This window comes from Colossoma macropomum, unplaced genomic scaffold, assembly GCF_904425465.1.
Source record: "Colossoma macropomum unplaced genomic scaffold, Colossoma_macropomum, whole genome shotgun sequence".
Taxonomy (NCBI): Eukaryota; Metazoa; Chordata; class Actinopteri; order Characiformes; family Serrasalmidae; genus Colossoma; species Colossoma macropomum.
In genome coordinates this window covers 1,687,954-1,708,102 of record NW_023494797.1, presented here as the reverse complement: position 1 = coordinate 1,708,102, position 20,149 = coordinate 1,687,954, and the positions used below count along the sequence as shown (strand labels likewise).

The 20,149-nt window shown below is 38.3% G+C and overlaps 1 protein-coding gene across 1 annotated transcript in view; it reads left to right on the top strand.

Annotated features, from left to right (window-relative positions):
* slc12a4 (solute carrier family 12 member 4) overlaps positions 1 to 16,623 on the top strand; it is a 51,433-nt gene extending 34,810 nt beyond the window's left edge. Inside the window, exons 9-24 of the mRNA XM_036584016.1 lie at positions 3,420 to 3,584; positions 3,810 to 3,908; positions 4,116 to 4,173; positions 4,276 to 4,450; positions 5,027 to 5,145; positions 6,765 to 6,863; positions 9,567 to 9,686; positions 9,770 to 9,874; positions 10,147 to 10,315; positions 11,408 to 11,603; positions 11,877 to 12,046; positions 12,817 to 12,948; positions 13,365 to 13,472; positions 13,683 to 13,870; positions 14,998 to 15,131; positions 15,299 to 16,623. Of these exons, the coding sequence (XP_036439909.1) occupies positions 3,420 to 3,584; positions 3,810 to 3,908; positions 4,116 to 4,173; positions 4,276 to 4,450; positions 5,027 to 5,145; positions 6,765 to 6,863; positions 9,567 to 9,686; positions 9,770 to 9,874; positions 10,147 to 10,315; positions 11,408 to 11,603; positions 11,877 to 12,046; positions 12,817 to 12,948; positions 13,365 to 13,472; positions 13,683 to 13,870; positions 14,998 to 15,131; positions 15,299 to 15,390 (2,129 nt within the window). The 3' untranslated portion in view covers positions 15,391 to 16,623. The remainder of the gene's footprint in view (positions 1 to 3,419; positions 3,585 to 3,809; positions 3,909 to 4,115; positions 4,174 to 4,275; positions 4,451 to 5,026; positions 5,146 to 6,764; positions 6,864 to 9,566; positions 9,687 to 9,769; positions 9,875 to 10,146; positions 10,316 to 11,407; positions 11,604 to 11,876; positions 12,047 to 12,816; positions 12,949 to 13,364; positions 13,473 to 13,682; positions 13,871 to 14,997; positions 15,132 to 15,298) is intronic.
* The last annotated feature ends 3,526 nt before the right edge of the window (positions 16,624 to 20,149 follow it).

Below are 20,149 nucleotides of genomic sequence, written 5' to 3'. Positions count from 1 at the left end.
CCGAAAGCACAGAAGACCCTAAATGTTGGTTGCCAACCGCTTTGACTAGTTTAACTGAACCTGCAGGAATATGCACAGCTGTCCATCCTGCCACCTTAACGGACCCCAAGCAACCAGTAGGTGGCAAACAGTCTAACTGGTGACATTCCTTAAAAACTTGTTTCCAGACACTCCCCGCTGACTGCAGAGGTGGGGCCTGAAACAAATCAGAGCCATGTCACTGGAACAGCTCATCGTAGCACTGGCTAATCACATTCATGCCCACCAAACCAGGCACCCTATCCTTTTGGCTTTAGTATGGGGGTCATTAGGGTCCCTGACCACCAAATTACCCATCCCTGGTAAAGTCCTACCCAACACTTGAATATCCAGCTCCAAATACCCCAAATACAGAATTTCTAATCCACTGGCTGCTCTGAGCTGAAGCCAGCGACATTTCTGTAAAGGATAAGAGGAGGACTGGAAATCCTGGTTAAAAAAAAAAAATCCCTCAGTGACAGTAGTCACCATAGAGCCTGTGTCTAGTAATCAAGGAACAGAAACCCCTCCCATACACACTTCCACTACAGGGCACTCCCCCATTAGTTTAGACAACCCATTAGTGGGCAACATGGAGCCTTCACTACCCCCGTCTGATGCTTGGCTCTCCACACCAGAGGGAACTAGTTTCCCTGTGACTCAGGGAACTCAAGGTACTAGCCACCCTTTCTACCCTCAGACTGGCCTGAGACCTAGAACCCCTAGGTACTGAGTCTAGCTCTCTACCCGCTCGACAGAACCTCGCTATATGCCCAGACTGATTACAGAGAAAACAAACAGGCTTACCAGCAGAATCATAACGTTTTTTTCGAGCAGGTTGAACTGTAGGTGCCCCAGCTACCGGTGGCTGCTTATTACCCAAAGCAAAATATGTTTTAGCAGCATATCTAATTGGGCCTGCTGTTTTTGAAGGCACTCTTTCAATTCAGACAATTCATTACCATGTTTAGCTACCACAGCTTGACTGGAAAGATTACACTCACCCACTACCTCAATTTGGGCATCACAGGAGTATGCACGGACCCTTGTATTACCCACATGTTCCCCTTCTTCCACCCATCAGATGGCATCACTTTTGGTTTTAGCTTCCACATCTAAAATGTTCATATATAAACAAGGCCTGTTCCTCTGGGGACATGTAACGGCTTTCCAAGGATCTGCTCAACCCAATCTTCCACAGCTAATGAATCGGAGGGTTTACCAGAAAACCTAGGGAATTTCCTTTCCCTTGGCACATACACATATTGACCAAACTTAATTTGATCAGTTTCAGGGAGGGCACTACCTCTAACTGCCTCAGCATTACTAGCACCAACACTAACCCCTTCTATGGCTCTTAATCGATCATTATCAGCTTGTAATTGTTGCACACGCTCTGTCAGAGCCCTAAGCTGTTCATCCAAATCAGAAATGGTCAGAGACATAGAGTACCAAGAAAAAAAAAAAAATACAAACACCCCCTAAAAATTTTAAAAAGAAACACTTATAAAAGTAAAAAAGAGCTCGGGACAAAATCGGCAGCACGTCCCAAAGACGATCCTTGTTGACTTCATCCATGGTTGTGACGAACCTTCTGATGATGACCACTGTTTTTCCTCCCTCCAATAAAAAAAATACTAGGTGTCCCCAACTTGCCGCTCACTAATGACTTTGTACTTACTTTATCCCTATATCAGCACTCATATCCTGCCAATTATGCCAAAACTGTGGTCTTAATCACTGTTGCCTTAATCACAGCTCCTATGTGCTAAAGGGTCCCAACTTCTACTTTGGAGCAATACTCTACCACAGCCAAAACACAATCACTTCTCAATAAGGCACACAGAATACGGTATGAGCCTGACACACTGGACAGCTTTATTTAACAATTAGCTCAATAAATTAAAATAGTAGTAAGACTAATTATTCAAACAACAATTTAAAAAAAATTATACATTTATATGTAAAATCGTTAACAACTCTTGACTATTGCAAAAAAAAAAAAAGTTGGAAGTAACCTTTAAAATGCAGCTTAAACTATGGCTCAAAAGAGAACAGACCCTGATGTTGTAGGTAAGGCCCCACCCTACTACTAACCATACAATATGCAAAAACAAACCAACATCACAAATACACTACAAAAGAAAGGGTAATCAAATAAATAAACAACCAAAAAGATACACACAAAGAAGTACACTCACTCCAAATTGTGACTCACCAACTTAATTAGTGGGATGAAAAGCCAACCTACTTAGACAGTATGCTGTTAATTTAAAACAGCCTTAAGCGCAACTGGCTAGGGCACCTATAGTCTCACTGATCAGTCTAAAAACTAAACAACAAGCGAACAAAGAGGAAACACTAAAAGGAGACACTAATGAGAAAAAGCTAAGGAGGAAAAAATCAGTGACCATCATCACCAGCAGTACTGCTCAATCTGTAATACAGATAAAACATACAATTAGCTCTGTATAGACTGAGCCCAAAGTTTAAAACTAAATATACTCAATAGGCTTGTACTTGATGAAATGACAGCACTAATTGCACTCAATGCCTGATCTCCCTTTGTCTCACCGCACACAAATACTCAATGCTTTGTAAACATGAAGGGAGCATATATTTCAAGTTTTAGCCAAATATTACCCATAAAAAGATAGCATCCAAACGCACACCACTCTTACTCTTTAATATTTGAGCTAAAACTTGGAAAACAACCACTCTCTCTACTATTGCTACCAGTATGCTATTTACCCATTATGTTACAGAGCATCAACGCTATTAGCCCCCCCACACCTCATTACAAATGAAAACAGCATACCTGCACACCGTGAAAATGCCACACACACAGCTCCTATGTCGCCAGTAACTACAGTGTCCTGGCTGCCATCTCCACTCTTTCACCAAGCAGTATACAACTTCTCCTCCACAACTTAGAAAAAAGTTTTTGGCTTACTTTCACAGCCCATCGTTGTCTGCTGCCACGCACGAGACCAAAGGCTACTTTACTCTAGTCACGCGAGACTTTAAGCATCCTAGGAATGCCACAACTGAGATTTGGTTGTCAAAATACAAGTCCCGTAAAAACAATGCCTTTCAGCCCTGCCGGCTACACTTAATTATTCAACAACTGCTATAATGTGCAAAGATATTTTCATATGAACATACCAAAATGCTTGACAGAATAAATGCCAGAGATATGGGACTTACACGAAGGAATGATCAACCGTGTTAAAATCATCATCTCCATGATGGGCTTGTCTGGTGATAAATGGGGCCACTACAATTCTCTGTTTGTTTGTTTGTTTCTGCTAGCATTGTTTGAATCTTATAATAATAAGAATTATAATAATGTAATGTCTCACATTTTTAGAGTGATCTTTTCTACTGTGTATTCACTGCAGAGAACATGTGGGGTGATTACTTGGAGAAAGGACAGATTCTGGAAAAACCTAGTCTGCCCTCTGTAGATGTCCATGGCTCCATGGAGTCTTTCGGTTTTTATGTATCTGCAGACATCGCCACCTCCTTCACTCTCCTCGTCGGAATCTTCTTTCCCTCAGCAACGGGTATGCCCAGCCAGCTGTTCATTCGAGCAAGATAAAAATTCTGTCATGCATGCCTGCGCCCTTATTGAACATCAGACTAAAAAACAAAAAGGAAAAATTGCTGAACAAGTTTATGTCAATGTTCTGATCAATGCTGATCAGATTTCTTGATTAGCCTCCAAGGAACTGCTGTTGTGTGTATTTGATGGCTTACATTTTCTTTACTTTTTGCTTTACTGTCCTTAGGAATCATGGCTGGATCCAACAGATCAGGAGATCTAAGGGATGCTCAGAAGTCCATTCCTGTTGGGACAATACTGGCCATTACCACCACCTCTCTTGTCTGTATCCCCCGCATAAGCAAAATGAATGGAATTTATTTAGAAATTTCGGCCTGTGTAGAAGCTTATGCTGATCAGCAATTGAAACTGTAATGTGCTTTAATTATATTGTTGATTTAGCTTGCTGTGAACGCTTTGTGATGTTAAAAACAACTCCAAACAGCCTAGAGCAACTGAAACAGCTCATTTATTCCTTAATTAAAGTTGTCAGATTTCAGTTCTGTGGTCCTATTTGGGGCGTGTATTGAGGGTGTGGTTCTCAGAGACAAGTAAGTGTTCATTTAAAGATGTGGCCAAACATTTTATTACATCACAATTAGAAATGGCACATATTTTTGAATACTTTCATAAACATGGCTTTTCACATGTAGGTTTGGAGATGCAGTCAGTAAAAACCTGGTAGTTGGGACGCTCTCTTGGCCCTCCCCTTGGGTCATTGTGATTGGCTCCTTCTTCTCCACAGTGGGAGCAGGACTGCAGTCCCTGACCGGAGCTCCCCGCCTCCTGCAGGCTATCGCTAAAGACAACATTATTCCTTTCCTTCGTGTAAGTCCCCTCCCAACAATAATCAACAACTTTCACATGATCATTAACTGAATGACAAAAAAACTAAGATTGGAACGTCATTTATTCTTTTTATATTGCGGTGTCGGGGTAGTAAACCCACTCCACCACACAGAACTACACAATAAATACATATCACATAACCGAGGAAAATCAAACAACAAAGTCCCTTTTCTGGAGGTCACACTCCTGCCATGATCCTCCTGGTGCAGCCGTCAGCATGGCCATGCCTCTCGAGATTCCAGAGGCCAGAACCAGCCAGAAGCAGGTCACTAAAATATGCTCACTGTTCCTGTTATAGAGTATTCTTCCAGTACTTCCAGTCTGTATGCCCATATCCTAGAAGTCCTTTCAGCATGTCCAGTACTTATGTAAAGCAGTTGAATGTGCATGAGGACTCTCTGTTGTTTAAAAACAGGAAAGTTTTGGCTTTTAAATTGAACATCCCATAGATACAGATAGATAAGTTTGCATGCTGGTATGCAAAACATTGTTCTTTAAATATGATAATCTGTGTGTTCATCTGTGTTTATCTGTGTGTGTGTTTTAACCCTCCAGGTGTTTGGACATGGTAAAGCAAATGGTGAGCCTACATGGGCACTGCTGCTGACTGGGCTCATAGCAGAGCTAGGCATTTTGATCGCCTCACTAGACATGGTGGCTCCCATTCTCTCTATGTGAGAACTCACACAAACACGCACTCACATGTAAACATGCAAAATGCACACTTTCTAAGTACTTACCCACCCAGGTTTGTGCACACATTCTGGATCCTGTTCATATGGCCATTGTCCAATTTTTTTGCCCCTTCATATAGTATTCTTCTGCTCTTGTGTAAACTTTAAGTGGTTTGAAAGTATGTTTAAAATTTCAGATGTGCACCAAAGGAAAAAAAACAGCATTAACCCCTATAAATCCCAGGATTATTACATTCTAAAGGCTTATTACATATTACATTATAAAGGCGTATTATTTAGTAACTACAGAGACTTCAGTGTGAATTGGTTGAGCTATTCCTAGGTTATAAGTGTGTGTAATAAAACGTTGGGCCTGCTAGTGGGTCCTGGCCATTTAAGGGGTTAAATCAGTAGCAGGCAGAATACCGGTTCATCTAGTCGAAATTGTTCCTCAGGTGTGAGTTTTGTCATAACTCGTATGCGCAAATGATGCAATGTTCAAACAATGAAAACCATGCCAGTGTATCCCATTTAGCTGAGTGCCTGAGTCATGGATGTTTCAGTCACGTTTCAAATGAAAATATAAAAAGGCAACAGACCCTTGATCACCTCCCACTGTCCTGTGTTTTGCAACTGAAGTAGTTTAGCTTTTGTTAAGGTATTGGACATAAAGCACACCCTTTTGGGTTTAGCCTAGCATACAATAGAGCCAGCACAGCAAATGCTGCACTTCTGTTCTCCCTCATACCGCTGAGAAGTTGCCTAACTTAATCAGCATCAAATGAGGTTACAGCTGGGGCCTTGTGTGCGAAACAAGCTGTGGACCAGCTGGTGCAAATTCCAACACTGTCTGAAGTTTGAGGCATAAGTATATGGAATGCATGTGTATCTACTTGAGATATTCAACAAAGTTTAAGTTCCCATTCCACCTTAAATTACATTCAGTCACGTATACAGGTGCCAGAATGTAACTGCAGTTCCATTTAAGGCAGCATGGAAAAAGCCAACTTCAGCCTTGTAGCCTTGTGCATTCCACTACTATATTAAATGTATTAATAACATAATTAGGACGCAGATATGTATGTATCTGTTTTAAGTGGATGGCACTTTTGTTTAAAAGCATCCAGTTTATTTTCACAAAATAGCTTTATATATATAAATTTTAGGTACATTTTAGGCCTTTGTCTAGTTTAAGGGTCAAATGATTGATTTTAAGTTTTTGCAGTAGCATGAAGTCTGTAATCTAACTAATAGATGTACCGATTCACAAAATTCAGAATTTGATTTGATTCGATACAATAGTTTTCGAAACAACACAAATAAGGGTGGCTGAAAAAGTGAATTACAGCACTATAGTGTTCCACATTATAAAAGTGCAGAATATGAACTCCAGCCAGTCTAATATTGACTAATATACTCGTCAAGATAAACAATACAATACAATATGATACGATACACTACAGTCCAGTTTAATGCAATATGATATATTGTTACATCCCTACTGACTACACTCAAGGTAGATGTACATAATAAAGTGGCAGTGAGTGTATTCTGTCTTGTTTTTGTTTATATTCTTCATAGACTATTTTGCAATTTTTCATTTTCTGTGCTCCTACTAGGTTTTTCCTGATGTGTTACCTGTTTGTAAACTTGGCATGTGCTGTACAAACTCTCCTGCGAACCCCAAACTGGAGACCAAGGTTTAAATACTACCACTGGTAAGTGTTCCTTTGCATGCATGTGTGGGCAGATGCATCCGTGACCTGTGTTTGAGTTGTGGGTAGTTCACTTTAGACTAGTTAAGGCTGTGTGAAGGAAAAGGTATATAAATGAAACTATAAAGATTGATTAAAAGAATAAAAGAGATTTTAAGCAGTGTATTGTGCCTTTCGTGCTACACTATACTCTCATTTTACCATTTATAAGATGTGAGTTATATCATCAGCATTATGACACTGTGATATACGCTAAGGTATAAAGTCAGTTGTTAATATCACTTCACCTAAAAATTTGTAGTGACACAACCCACTGTCAGAAAAAATCATTGTCACATGAAATGCAGTGTATGGCTAAAGCACTTGAGTATCACATATATGAGCTTGTTGGACATCCCATTGCAAAACTCCAATATGGAGTTGCCCCCGCCACTATAACAGCCTCCACTCCTCTGGGATGGTTTTCCACAAGATTTTGGAGTGTGTCTGTGGAAATATGTGCCCATTTATTCAAAAGAGCATTTGTGAGGCTCTGATGTTGGACAAGAAGGCCTGGCTTACAGTCGATGTTCTGATTCATCCCAAAGGCATTCAGTGGAGTTAAAATCAGGGGTCTCTGCAGACAACTGGAGTCCCTCCACACCAAATTCATCAAACCATGTCTTTATGGACCTCACTTTGTGCATAGGGTTACAGTCATGCTGGAACAGGAAAGGGCCGTTCCTGAACTGTTGCCACAAAGTTGGAAGCATATAATTGTTCAAAATATCTGTGTATGCTATAGTATTAATATTACCCTTCACTGGAACTAAACCCAAACCCAGAAAAACAGCCCCAGACCATTATCCCTCCTTCACCAAACAGTTCTGCTGGTGTCATGCATTCCATTAGGTAGCGTTCTCATGGCATCCGCCAAACTCAGATTTTTTTCATCAGTGTGCCATATAGTGAGAACATCTGTTAGCACATACTTTTGGCCATATAGGTACAGTAGTGCTCCAGGAGGAGGAATGGTGACCATTGGTTTAGATAAACAAAAACAATATTTTATATCAATTCCAATCTCAAAAACATGTCCACATTTGCCCTGTTGCATTTTTTACAGTGTACATTTGTTATGTTAAAAATTATATGGCAAAGAACCAACATGGGTTTTGAAATGGAATCTGCCATCATCAACCTATCCCTCTCAATATACATCTCAAGATGTTTATTTTGTTTTTAAAAGGATGAGCAGGCTTTGCAGTACATTTTTGTTTTGCAAATCTGTTTTGAGAATGAACTGCAGAAACAAAAGTGCCTAGCCCAAACACTGAAAAACAGCCCAGACCATTATCTGCAGTGAGTGATTCAACAGATGTTAAGTGAATTTTAAATGCTACTCACTTCAGTACTCAGTGGCCCCACTCTGTGAGATGATGTGGTCTACCGCTTTGTGGCTAAACTGCTCCTAAAGTGTCCATTTCACAATAATAGCACTTACAGTTGACTGTTGCAGATCTAATCGGGCAGAAATTTAAAGTCGCTGAGCTCTTCAGTACAACCCATTCAACTGCCAATGTTTGTCTATAGAAACTGAATGACAATGTGCTTAATTTTATCCTGTTAACAATAAATGTGATGGACTAAATAATTAGAAGGGGTGTAGGTGTGATGTTGACTTGACATTAAAGGTCACAAAAGCAACCTTTACGACAGATTACACCTGCTGGAAGAAGCCTCTATAAATATATAGGTCATGATGGTCATTTATATGTTAAGATGAGCATATATAGGTATCATGTAGCCTATGAACACTACCCTACAGTGAGTGTTATCATTTGTTCTAAAATAAGTAGGCTTGCTTACAACTTTGTAGCGACATATACTATTCCCATTTATACAACAGTTAGTTCTGGCCACGCAAGCTGATTGGTTGAGAAGCGTTCTAACCGTGCTGTTATTTCGCCATAACAGCACGTTTTTTTCACAAACACTGTATCACTCCGCTGTATCACTTTGCTGCTACGCAACGAGTTTGACAGCTGTAGAAGACGCTAAAGCCAACTGAGCGTTTTTACTTCTTACTTTGGATACTTTTAAGATCACATTTGACCAACAGCCGATTTGGTCAGACTCTGAAGATGAGACTACACTAAATTCTGTAACTGTCATTACCACTGAGCTTTTCAGTCGGCAGCAGTACAACACCTAAACAACCTGTGATCAGCCAGAAATGAACCGAATATTCGCCAAACGTGTAGTCTCATCTTGAGAGTCTGAGCAAATCGGACTGAGCCATAAAACTGCCGCAATAAAAAAACAAAAAAGCTTGCTCACTGGTAATGACAGTTTCGGAATTTAGTGTTAGGAGGTGGAGAATGAACTGCCGAGTGAGCGCAGTCCGTTACTCTGATGTAGCAACAAGCTGCGTGTTTATGAACTATAATTTGGCGGGAGGAGTTGTTAACATTAAAACATATTAAATGCCACGTTCACGGGCCAATCCATTAATTTCTTACTTTATCTACTTAGCTGTTGTATAAAAGCAATAGAACACTCAAGGTCGTGTGTTATCGCCTATAACATCACTAGCCGAGAATCATAGCCGTGATGTTATTTCGCAATAGCACACTCCCTCGTGTTCTATTGCTTAATTATAATGTAGCTTTAACATTGTCTGTTTTGTTAGTACTAAACTCAGTGGTCCATCTGTCTATCACCTAGGGCTCTGTCTTTCCTGGGAATGAGTATGTGCCTGGCTCTCATGTTCATCTCCTCCTGGTATTATGCCATTGTAGCAATGGGCATCGCCGGCATGATCTACAAGTACATTGAGTATCAGGGGTGAGTGATGATCAACAGACAGTTTGAAAACACTTTGCTGAGCTTAATGGAGTAACACTAAGGAAAATGCTCTCATCCCTCAGTGCAGAGAAGGAGTGGGGCGATGGCATCCGTGGTCTGTCTCTCAGCGCTGCTCGATATGCTCTCCTTCGTTTGGAAGCTGGACCACCCCACACCAAAAACTGGAGGTTTGCTTCTTTTCTGCCTTAAATAAGAAACTGTTTTTGGGATAGCTTACATTTAAGCTGAACTGTATTTATGCTTTTTGATTTGTTTATTTGATCTTTTTCCACACCTAACCTAACCTAGGAATAGCTCAGCCAGTTCGCATTGTAGTCCATTCGTAGTTACTGAGTAATACGTCTTAGCATGTAATAAGCCTGGGATTTTAAGGGGTTAAGTAATAGGGAATGTATACTGCTGCATTGCATTGACAGGAATATTGTAACGCTGTTTGTAGACCACAGTTGCTTGTGCTGCTGAAGCTGGACGAAGATCTGCATGTTAAATATCCCAGAATGTTGACCTTTGCATCACAACTGAAAGCAGGAAAGGGTCTCACAATAGTGGGATCAGTAATCCAGGGCAACTTTCTGGACAGTTATGGAGAAACTCAGGCCTCAGAACAGGTAATGCTTTTTACGTTAGTGTCAAGGCTGCTCTTGAAATCCTTCAATTTAAATGACAAAAACTGATGCTTTCATGAAAGTCAGACTGGATAATCATTAGTTGGGCCCTATCGGGCTACATTTTTTGGTGGTCAGGGAATTTTCAAAAATATTCAGAACAAAGAAGAAATGTTCTTAACGTTTAATTACTTTTTTTCAGGTAATTGTGGATCATTTCTGTTGTTCTGTTCATCATGAAATTGTGTGCATGTGTGTGTGTGTGTATATAGTGGGGTCCACAATTCTGAGACCACATTGAAAATGTGGTATATTTTTAATTTAAACTTGGAAATAAAAAGAAAGTTTTAGAATGTTGAGAAATTTAAAACAAAAAGATTATGACAAGTAACAAGTTACTGTTCAAATTTTAGCAAATTTGTGACACTGACTATGTTAAGGTCAGATTTCTTTTCCTTATCTCTTCCATTGAAACTCATGTTTGGACCACTCTTAGGTGGATTTGATCTATTCTCTAGGCTTTTTTCACTGCCAGCTCGATTGCACACTGTCTCTAAAGCAAAAGGTGCACATCCCAAATACTAAAAGATTCTGAAATTAATGTTACATTTTAAAGAACTTTCCATGCAAATTGCTATGCTGATAATACAATTTGGAATGAAAAAGCTTGTACTGAATTAGATAGGAATGCAAATACTTGTTTCTGATAAATATGACAGACTTTGCTTTTATTTAGGAGGAACTGTGTTGACCTGCACATAAAACAACAGTTTTTTTGCATAAAAACAATAACAAGCTGCCAAACAATACATTTTCCAAACGAGGCTGACAGCAGTACAGTCATTATTCTACATACAGCACCATATAAAAAAAACAAAATAATAACAAGTTTAAGCACATATTAACAAGAACACAGGTTAACAGAAACACAACACTACCTTATAAAGCATGCATCCAACAAGCACATCATTTACCCTATTGAATATGACATGAGATATATCAACAGCAAACGTAAAACCCAAAATTCTGACTGGAAACATGATAGACCAGAGGGTCCCTGTTATAAATTGTTGCACTGTGTCTCTTTTCTTTCAGGCAATTAAGAACATGATGGAAATAGAGAGAGTAAAGGGCTTTTGCCAGGTGGTGGTGGCTTCAAAGGTGCGGGAGGGAATTTCCCACCTCATCCAATCTTGTGGACTGGGTGGAATGAAACATAACACAGTAGTTATGGGCTGGCCATATGGCTGGAGACAGAGTGAGGATCCTCGAGCATGGAAAACCTTCATTAGTGAGTGCTTGTCTTTGTCTTTGTCCATAAGGTTACCAATAGTTTTCATTCTAAAAAGGCTCAGATGAAGTACAAGTGCCATATACTTATTATTGGAAATGAAAAGTATGTTAAAAGTATGAGTAAATATTCACTGTTCCCAGTGTAGGGGCTTCCTGATTCCAATGGCATTCCAGAAATGTAAAATCTCCTGAACTTTCAACCAAAAATTCAAAACCTGGAATTTTCTCAGAATTTAGTCAGAATTTCCACAACTTTTGTTTATCACTGCAGACACAGTCCGCTGTACCACGGCTGCCCACCTGGCTCTGATGGTGCCAAAGAATGTGTCGTTTTACCCCAGCAACCATGAGCGCTTTACTGATGGGCACATTGACGTCTGGTGGATAGTCCATGATGGAGGAATGCTCATGCTGCTGCCCTTTCTCCTCAAACAGCACAAGGTTCGCATTCAGCTTTTAAAAACTTTGTCTAAAGGCACTGAAGGAATTTAGTTGCTTATTTTTGGTAGATATCTACTGAGACCTCAGCACCAGAGCTCATTATTTGTGGTTTAAATAGGGTTTAAGAGCTCTTTAAATGTACCTGAAAGGGGATTTCCACCAATTTTTCAAACTGTTGGCATTCAGAGTGGTTTGATGTGAAATAGTGCATTGTAGAGAAATTTACTGAGTCTTCACAGTGGTGGTGATAGGATTCAGGGGTCTCAATATCTACAATGCAAATGTAACTATTTTATGTACCATCCAAAGTGACCAGTAAAATTACATGTGTTCCAAGTTTTTAAACGTAATTACATTTCACAGTGAGGGGTATGGAGAAGTCAGAGAATCTAAAGTACAAGTTGCGACATACATGAAATGAAAACCTTTTTATTAATAAACCAAAACTTATGCAGCAACAGTTTTTGGCAGGAAATGACATTACATAAAGCATTTTTATCACCAAAAGGGTGTTTGATGGAAACAAAAAATAGCATATTTTTTTAATTTTATTGCTTGCACTCTGCACAGAAAGTGGATGGAAATAGCTAATATTGTGAACAATTCTGACTCGTTCTCATTCTGGAATGTTTCTCTGGAATGGCTTATTTGACATCAAATCACTCTGAATGACTTTGTTTACATCTTAACCTTGTAATTACACAGACATTTGAAAAAAATTGGAGAATTCTCCACCACTACCTCATGATCTCCATATTTTGTTTTTTTAGGTTTGGCGCAAGTGTAAGATGCGCATCTTTACAGTGGCTCAGATGGATGATAACAGTATTCAGATGAAGAAGGATCTGGCAACTTTCCTGTACCAGCTCAGATTAGAGGCGGAAGTGGAGGTGGTGGAAATGGTATGAACTCCAAAACGGTTTAACATATTCTACCTCAAAATTGTTACATACAGTTGAATGCCAAAGTTTGGACACGCCTGGACAAATATTTAAATATATATTTAAATATAAATACAACATCTTGGAAAAAGATTAAATATTAAATGTGCCATTATGTTTGCAAAGGCCACATTTTATGTTTTATTTTTTACAATATATTATATTTAGTAAAATAAACAGTATGTGTGCATTAAAATGTGCAGAAGATGTATACTCCTTTTCACTTAGAAAATCAACAAAACCATGTACTTTGTGCCCAAACTTTTGCATATGGCTGTATAAAGACATTTATTTTACCTATTTTGATGTGTCCTGCTTTTCACTTTCAAGTCTCCTGCAACTTACCACTAAACAATGTTGTTTTTTGCTCTTTGTAGCATGATAGTGACATCTCAGCATACACATATGAGAGGACACTAATGATGGAGCAGAGGTCACAGATGCTAAGGCAGATGAGACTGTCCAGTGCTGAGAGGAACAGAGAGGTATGTGCAATGTATCTGCTTGATTCAGTATCTGGTTACTGCGTCATAGCATAGACACCATTATTACCCTGACTATGCATTTACTACAACTCAAATAATACTTAGTCGTGGATTTCTCTTACCTCAAGACTCTGATCTCAACCAAAAAAGCAAGGCAAAACCTTAAAAAGCTCCGTGCTCTGGCATTAATCTACTTAATGTTCCTGCTAGGCCCAGCTGGTGAAGGACAGACATTCTTTGGTGCGAATGGGCAGTTTGTACTCAGATGAAGAAGAGGAATCTCTAGATGTAGTTCCTGAGAAGATCCAGATGACATGGACCAAGGACAAGCTGGATGCAGAGAGACGAACCCGAAACAATGCTCCAGAAACCTTCAGAGAACTTATTAGTATTAAGCCGTGAGTACAGAAACAAAAGCAGGCCAGTCATGCTGATCTTTCTGATAACGTTTTGCATGCTAACTCTTCTTCTAGTTTGGTATCTGTTTTGAAGTTGCTAATCTCTTTTTTTCCTCTTTATCTTTTCTTGCCAAAAGAGAGTGGATCTGTCTGTAAGTGCATTGCATTCTGGACGCTGTCAGATGGGTCTGTGCAGTGCTACAGTCATATGCAAACGTTTGAACAGTTCCAGTCAAATGACATGTTGTTGATTTTCAAAGTGAAAATAAGTTAAAGCACCCTCTGCAGGGAACAAACTTAAAGGGCCCATATCCTACTTTTTTTTGGTATTTTATTTTCCCTCTTGAGATCCACTAAAAACATTTGTATGGTTTCATAATACATTCTTATATGACCATTTTCCAACCTCCCTTTATTGCTTATCGATTTAAACCGACTGTTTTTCGTTACTGTGCCTTTATCACTGATGTCTTATGAACTCTGTTTGTAAATGTGTTGGTTTTCATGACATCACAGAAACAATGAATTCAAAGGCTGTTTTTGCTTAAATTTCCCTATGTAGATTGCATGGACTGGATAGCAAATGGTATGCTTTCATACTTTGAACTTTAACAGTGCTTACATATTACTTCAAACCCCTTTATTTAAAAAAAAAAAAATCAAGGGAAATTTGGTGTCCCATTATATGAAGATGTCATTGTTCTGCTAATTTCTATTTATTTGAGTTTAACATATTGGAAAACAATAACACATAAAATAGAACTTTTGCACAGGCAGCAAATAAACAGTAATCATGCATTAAAATGTGTGTCCTCTGTAAAGAATAATAATAAATATAATAAATGAAAATAAATGTATTTATTTTCACTTAGAAAATCAACAAAAAAGGCACCCAAACTTTTGTGTACAACTATATGCTGTATGCTTCTTAGATTGAGAACAAAGATCTGACACTATATCACACTGAACAGAACTGACTGGACTAATACAATCTGACCTTAGATTAGGGTTCTTACTCTGAGGTGCCTGATAAATATGGGCCAATGTTTTTTTATGCAGTGTTTTATGCAGTTTTGTGTGAATTTGCTTTTCTTATTTGTGTGTTCATCTGTTTGTGTGCTGGACAGAGATCAATCCAATGTGCGCCGAATGCACACAGCAGTAAAGCTCAATGAAGTTATTGTGAATCGTTCACATGACGCCAGGCTGGTGCTGCTGAACATGCCTGGGCCTCCACGCAACCCTGAAGGCGATGAGAATTGTATCCTATGCTCAGTGCAAAACAGTGGCTTACTCAAGAAGGTTACCACATAGAGCATATACACATAGAGTATTAAAAGAAAAGACTTTCAGAATCATTTAGAGGCAGAGATTCTGCATAGTTTAGATTCTGTAGAGTCTGCATCTTCCCTAACTCAAGTTTTTCAGATATGGAGTTCCTGGAGGTGCTGACTGAAGGACTTGAGAGAGTACTGCTTGTGAGGGGAGGAGGTCGTGAGGTCATCACCATCTACTCCTAAAAGGTCAACGCAGGACTAGGAAACAGATTTGCCCCTAAATGTTTGAGAATGGTGAAGCACAATACAGATATTACCTGAATACTAATCTAGATATCATATATCTATAGATTTTTTAATGCAAGATTTCTACACTGAACTGTATCATAAGATACATTGATTTCACTTCATATACAAGTGTAATTTGGGATCCATTTGAAGCAGTTATGAACCAATGTGGACACATTCTTTGCTGCAGCAGACCATAGAGAGTATCAGCATTTAGCCAAGTGTTGAAAGAAATACGCCCACACCACACACAGTGCTCCAAGGCAAGATGTCAATCATGCCCAGCAATAAAATGCATGGCAAGTTTCCAGGAAACAGAACACTTAAACATATCTCAGTTGATGATTCAGGCACTTTGAATTTGTTACTTCCTAGAAAAGACATCTGAAGCTATGCCTGTCAAGCAGACCAAATCAAACTTTTTCCATTACTAATCAGAAATGCCACTTTAAAACTGTACTGTCACAGATCACCCTTCCATTTATTTCATTTTCTGTCAAAATGACCACCAAGGTCAGGACAAAAGAAGCAACAACAAATTGCACAGAAGCCTCAACAACTAAACATCAGTGTTTTCAGCATCATGTGTCCACTCTTCACCTTTATAACAGCTTCCATTTTGTTCAGGAGAATTGCTTCCAGTGTTTCAAAGAAATCTGCAGGGGTATTTTTCCGTACATCCAAAGTTCAGTCTTAGAAATTATCTGCTTTTTCTGTTTTCTCAAGATTTAATATCTTTTTTTATAATAGTTTTAGGGGACTACTTTTTTTCAGTTATTTTCCTTTGACCTTCCCCTTCCTTATGCTTATATCTAATCTCTAATATCTCCTTTAGTCATTTTAGATGTGCTTGAGAGAGTAATCTGAAGGGCAGCTAAGGTGTGTTTGGGTAGTAGTCTGTGTAAATGTTAGTGTCTCTTTGAATGGGAACATAATGTCAGTGACTCCTTTGGGAAAAGCTTTTATTGGAAGGGCACAGCTGTAACTCACTGGTTTTGAGATGGGAAGTACAGAAGAGTTAAAGTGGATGTAGTGTGCACAAAAGTAAATAGTGGACAAATTAAATATTGACATGTGATATACTTACTTACTTACTAGTGTTAGAGGATTACAACCATATTAAATAAACAACTTGTTCTTAATGGCCGTTTTGGCAGGAAACTGAATAAATGAAAGAGTGGTCTCTGACTTCTGCACAGTATTTTTTGTAGTGATAGTACAAGGGAAGTTTCTGAGTCTGCACAAATAAATAGTAATGTGTTCCTTTAATGGGAGCATGTATTGAATCTACTGATTAGAAATAATGCTGAATCATGGTTAACCCAGTTTAAATTGGGTGCATGTATATTAGTCCATAAGCTTCTGTTAAGCATTAGCTTTTTTCCCCTTAGACTGACTTTTAGATCACATGTGCCAAACTCATATTTTACTCAGAGTGGTTTGAAAAGTTATGCTTTATTTATTTTCTTATTTATTTACTTTTACTCCCCATTGTATTGAGAGCATTAGGCTGTAGATAATGATCAGAGAGGAAGCAGTGGGATTTTATTCAGATGTGGATATTGGGTGATGAAACACAGTGATTTTTATAAATTATGACTTTTTGTACTGGACTTTTGAAAACGAGATTTGATTTTTAATTTGTAAATGAAACACGTTTTCAAACTCAAAATTGCATTTACACAGCTAGAAGTTTTGAAAGCATATATGATTGCTATGTAAAAGCTTTATTATTGTTTGTAGAATGATATATCTGTACAGACAAACAAATGCATTTGTTACACAGTAAAAATAAATAAATAATATTAAATAAAAGGTGAAAGAGCCACCATGACTGGCTCTGTGACGATCTACCATGAACTAAAACTCTGTGTTGATGCAAACCAGTCTAAAGGCCATATGCAAATTCAGAAATAAAAGTGGAACACTCCTAACTGACCAACAGCCTACAATGTTCTACTGCTTTTAATCTAACTAATTTTGCCATTATCATATTTACAAGACATATTCAAATTTTCTGAACATATCTGAAATACACAGCCCCAGGGAAAGGACAGTACAGAAACATTACCCTAATACAGGTTTATATGTCATTACTACTCTACTGTCAAATTATATGTATTACTCTTTAAACACCCTATAAATATTGCAATATAGAAAATACATATTAATAAAAATCAAACGTAAAAACTTACAATATCATACATTATATGTGAAAACTGATACAGAATGTAGTCAATGTGGCCTGCACCATTAAAGAGGAATAATATAGATAAAGATATTAAAAGGGAATTCCACACATATTTTAAATGGTCTGCATAATTCAATCATGTAAGCAAAGTTCACAGTTTCACAGTGTTTTGATGTGAAATGGTTCATTGCAGAAGACTGATTGTGGTGACAGGAACCAGAGGTTGATGTCTACAATAGAAATAGAGGCATTCTATTTACTATCCAAATCCACTAATGAACCTGTATGCGTCTTCTGAGTTCTGAGTTTATATAATGTTGGTAAATGGGTAAAATCGTAAAACAGAGGTAATTCTGAATATCTAATTTTCATTGAGGACTATTTTGTCTTACAGCCACCTGCATATACATTCAGGTCTATAACTATTTGACTTTCAGCTTTAATTTGAAGATGTTTACATCCAAATCATGCGAGCTATGTAGGAATTACAACCATTTTAATATATAGCACCCCATTTTAGAGGCTCAAAATTATTGGACAATTGGCTGCTTAGCTGTTCCTTGACAAGATGTGTGTGTTATTCCCTCATTATTTCACTTCATCATCAAGTAGCAGATAGAAAGGTCTACAGTTGATTTCAAGTGTGGCATTTGCATTTGGAGTGTTTCTGTTAACTCCTAATATGTCCATTTCCAAAGAGCTGTCACTGCCAGTGAAGCAACCATAATTAGGCTGAAACATCAAAACAAACCCATCAGAGAGATAGCAAAAACATTAGCTGTGGCCAAATCTAGTATTTGGAACATTTTAAACAGAAAGAGCGCATTAGTCAGCTCAGACACACAAAAAGGCCTGGAAGACTATGGAAAACAACTGTGGTGAATGACAGAAGAATTCTTTCCCTGCTGAAGAAAAAGCTTCACACTGCTAATTAAACTGGCTCCCATCTATTTATTGATAATGTGACTGCTTAAAAGAGCAGCAGGATGAAGTCTAAAGTGGGCCTATATTATTTGCTCAGATTCAGCCAAATGGTTCGAAATTTATTGGACAGTGCTTTACAGTGCAGATGGACAATGACCCAAAGCTTACTGCGCAAGCAACCCAACCCAAGACCTTCCCAAAATGTGGAATGTTTTGCAATGACCAAGTCAGTCACCTGACCTTAATCCAATCGAGAATGCCGTTCACTTAATAAAGGCAAAACTGACATACAAGCAGGAACTGAAGACAGCTGCAAAGGCCTGGCAGAACATTACCAGGGAAGAAACACAGAGCCTGGTGATGTCTATGGGTTCCAGACTTCAGGCAGTCATTGACAGCAAAGGATTTGCATTTTAACTGATCCTTCAATTGTCTCATCCTTCAGGCACCGTATTCATTAACAATTCATGTATTACATTTTAGTAGATTTTGGTTGAGGCATGAAAACTTCGGATGTCTGGTTCTTGTCATCACCGCTGTGATCAATTCTGACTCTGTTTCTGTGGAATGGAGTAATTCACACCAAACCACTCTGAATGACTGGATAATTTACCTTTAAAGCCTCAATTAGAAACTATACAGATAGCAAGATTGTTTACTGCAACAAATTCTTGAAAAACAACACTGGTGGGGTAACATAGGTTTAGGTTGCTATGCTTGGAGGTAAGTAGCTTTCTTAACAACATAACTAACCTTTCTGCTATGTCAGTCATAAGAAGTACATGATAATTAAAATTCACATTTCAGTTTTTTTGTTGAAACTAAAAGAGGTAGCATTACTAAATCAAGAAAACACATGTTAAACATAGTATCTGTGTGCTGCTGTGAGTCACCCTGTAAAGCCTGATATAATTAATAAATAAAGTCAGGGGTGTCAGGTCAGGTTTTGAGTTTTTTCAGACCATGTTCTGTCCAATGTTTAGGTCCCAAATGCAAAATGAACATACTGATGAAGACATGATGACAATAGTAGATAATGGAAAGTAGATAATAGATCATGAAAGCTGTAAAAGCACAGACACTATTCTTCTGACTCATGGAAAGCACATCTGTTTGTTGCTCTCCTGTTGCACACCTTCCTTTTACATGCACTTAAATGCACTATATACATGCGAGCACACTGCAAGCTAGTTTTGAATGTGATTGTATGAATTGCTTGAAAACCCATCTTAGTTCCTGAATCTTGTTATATAATTTACATGCCTATTTTCCATAAATTGTTGGACTGATCCAGGACATTGAACACAAGTGTTAATTTACTGGTTGGATACATCACAAATACATTCAGCTCTTTAATATCTGTTACACTCAAAACTACACAAACATCATTTTAGAATAAAAGCATAACAATGCCTGTTGCCACCATATGTCAAAAAAGAAAAACTGTATATTTTCATAAACCTTTTTTTCTATACTGTACTTGTGAAGTACTTTACAATCCTTGTACTTGTTAGAAAGTACAAAAATAGTTTACATTTGTAATTGCCTATCAATACTGTATGTGCAAATAACTATGAATAAAGCTGTAGTGAACAATAC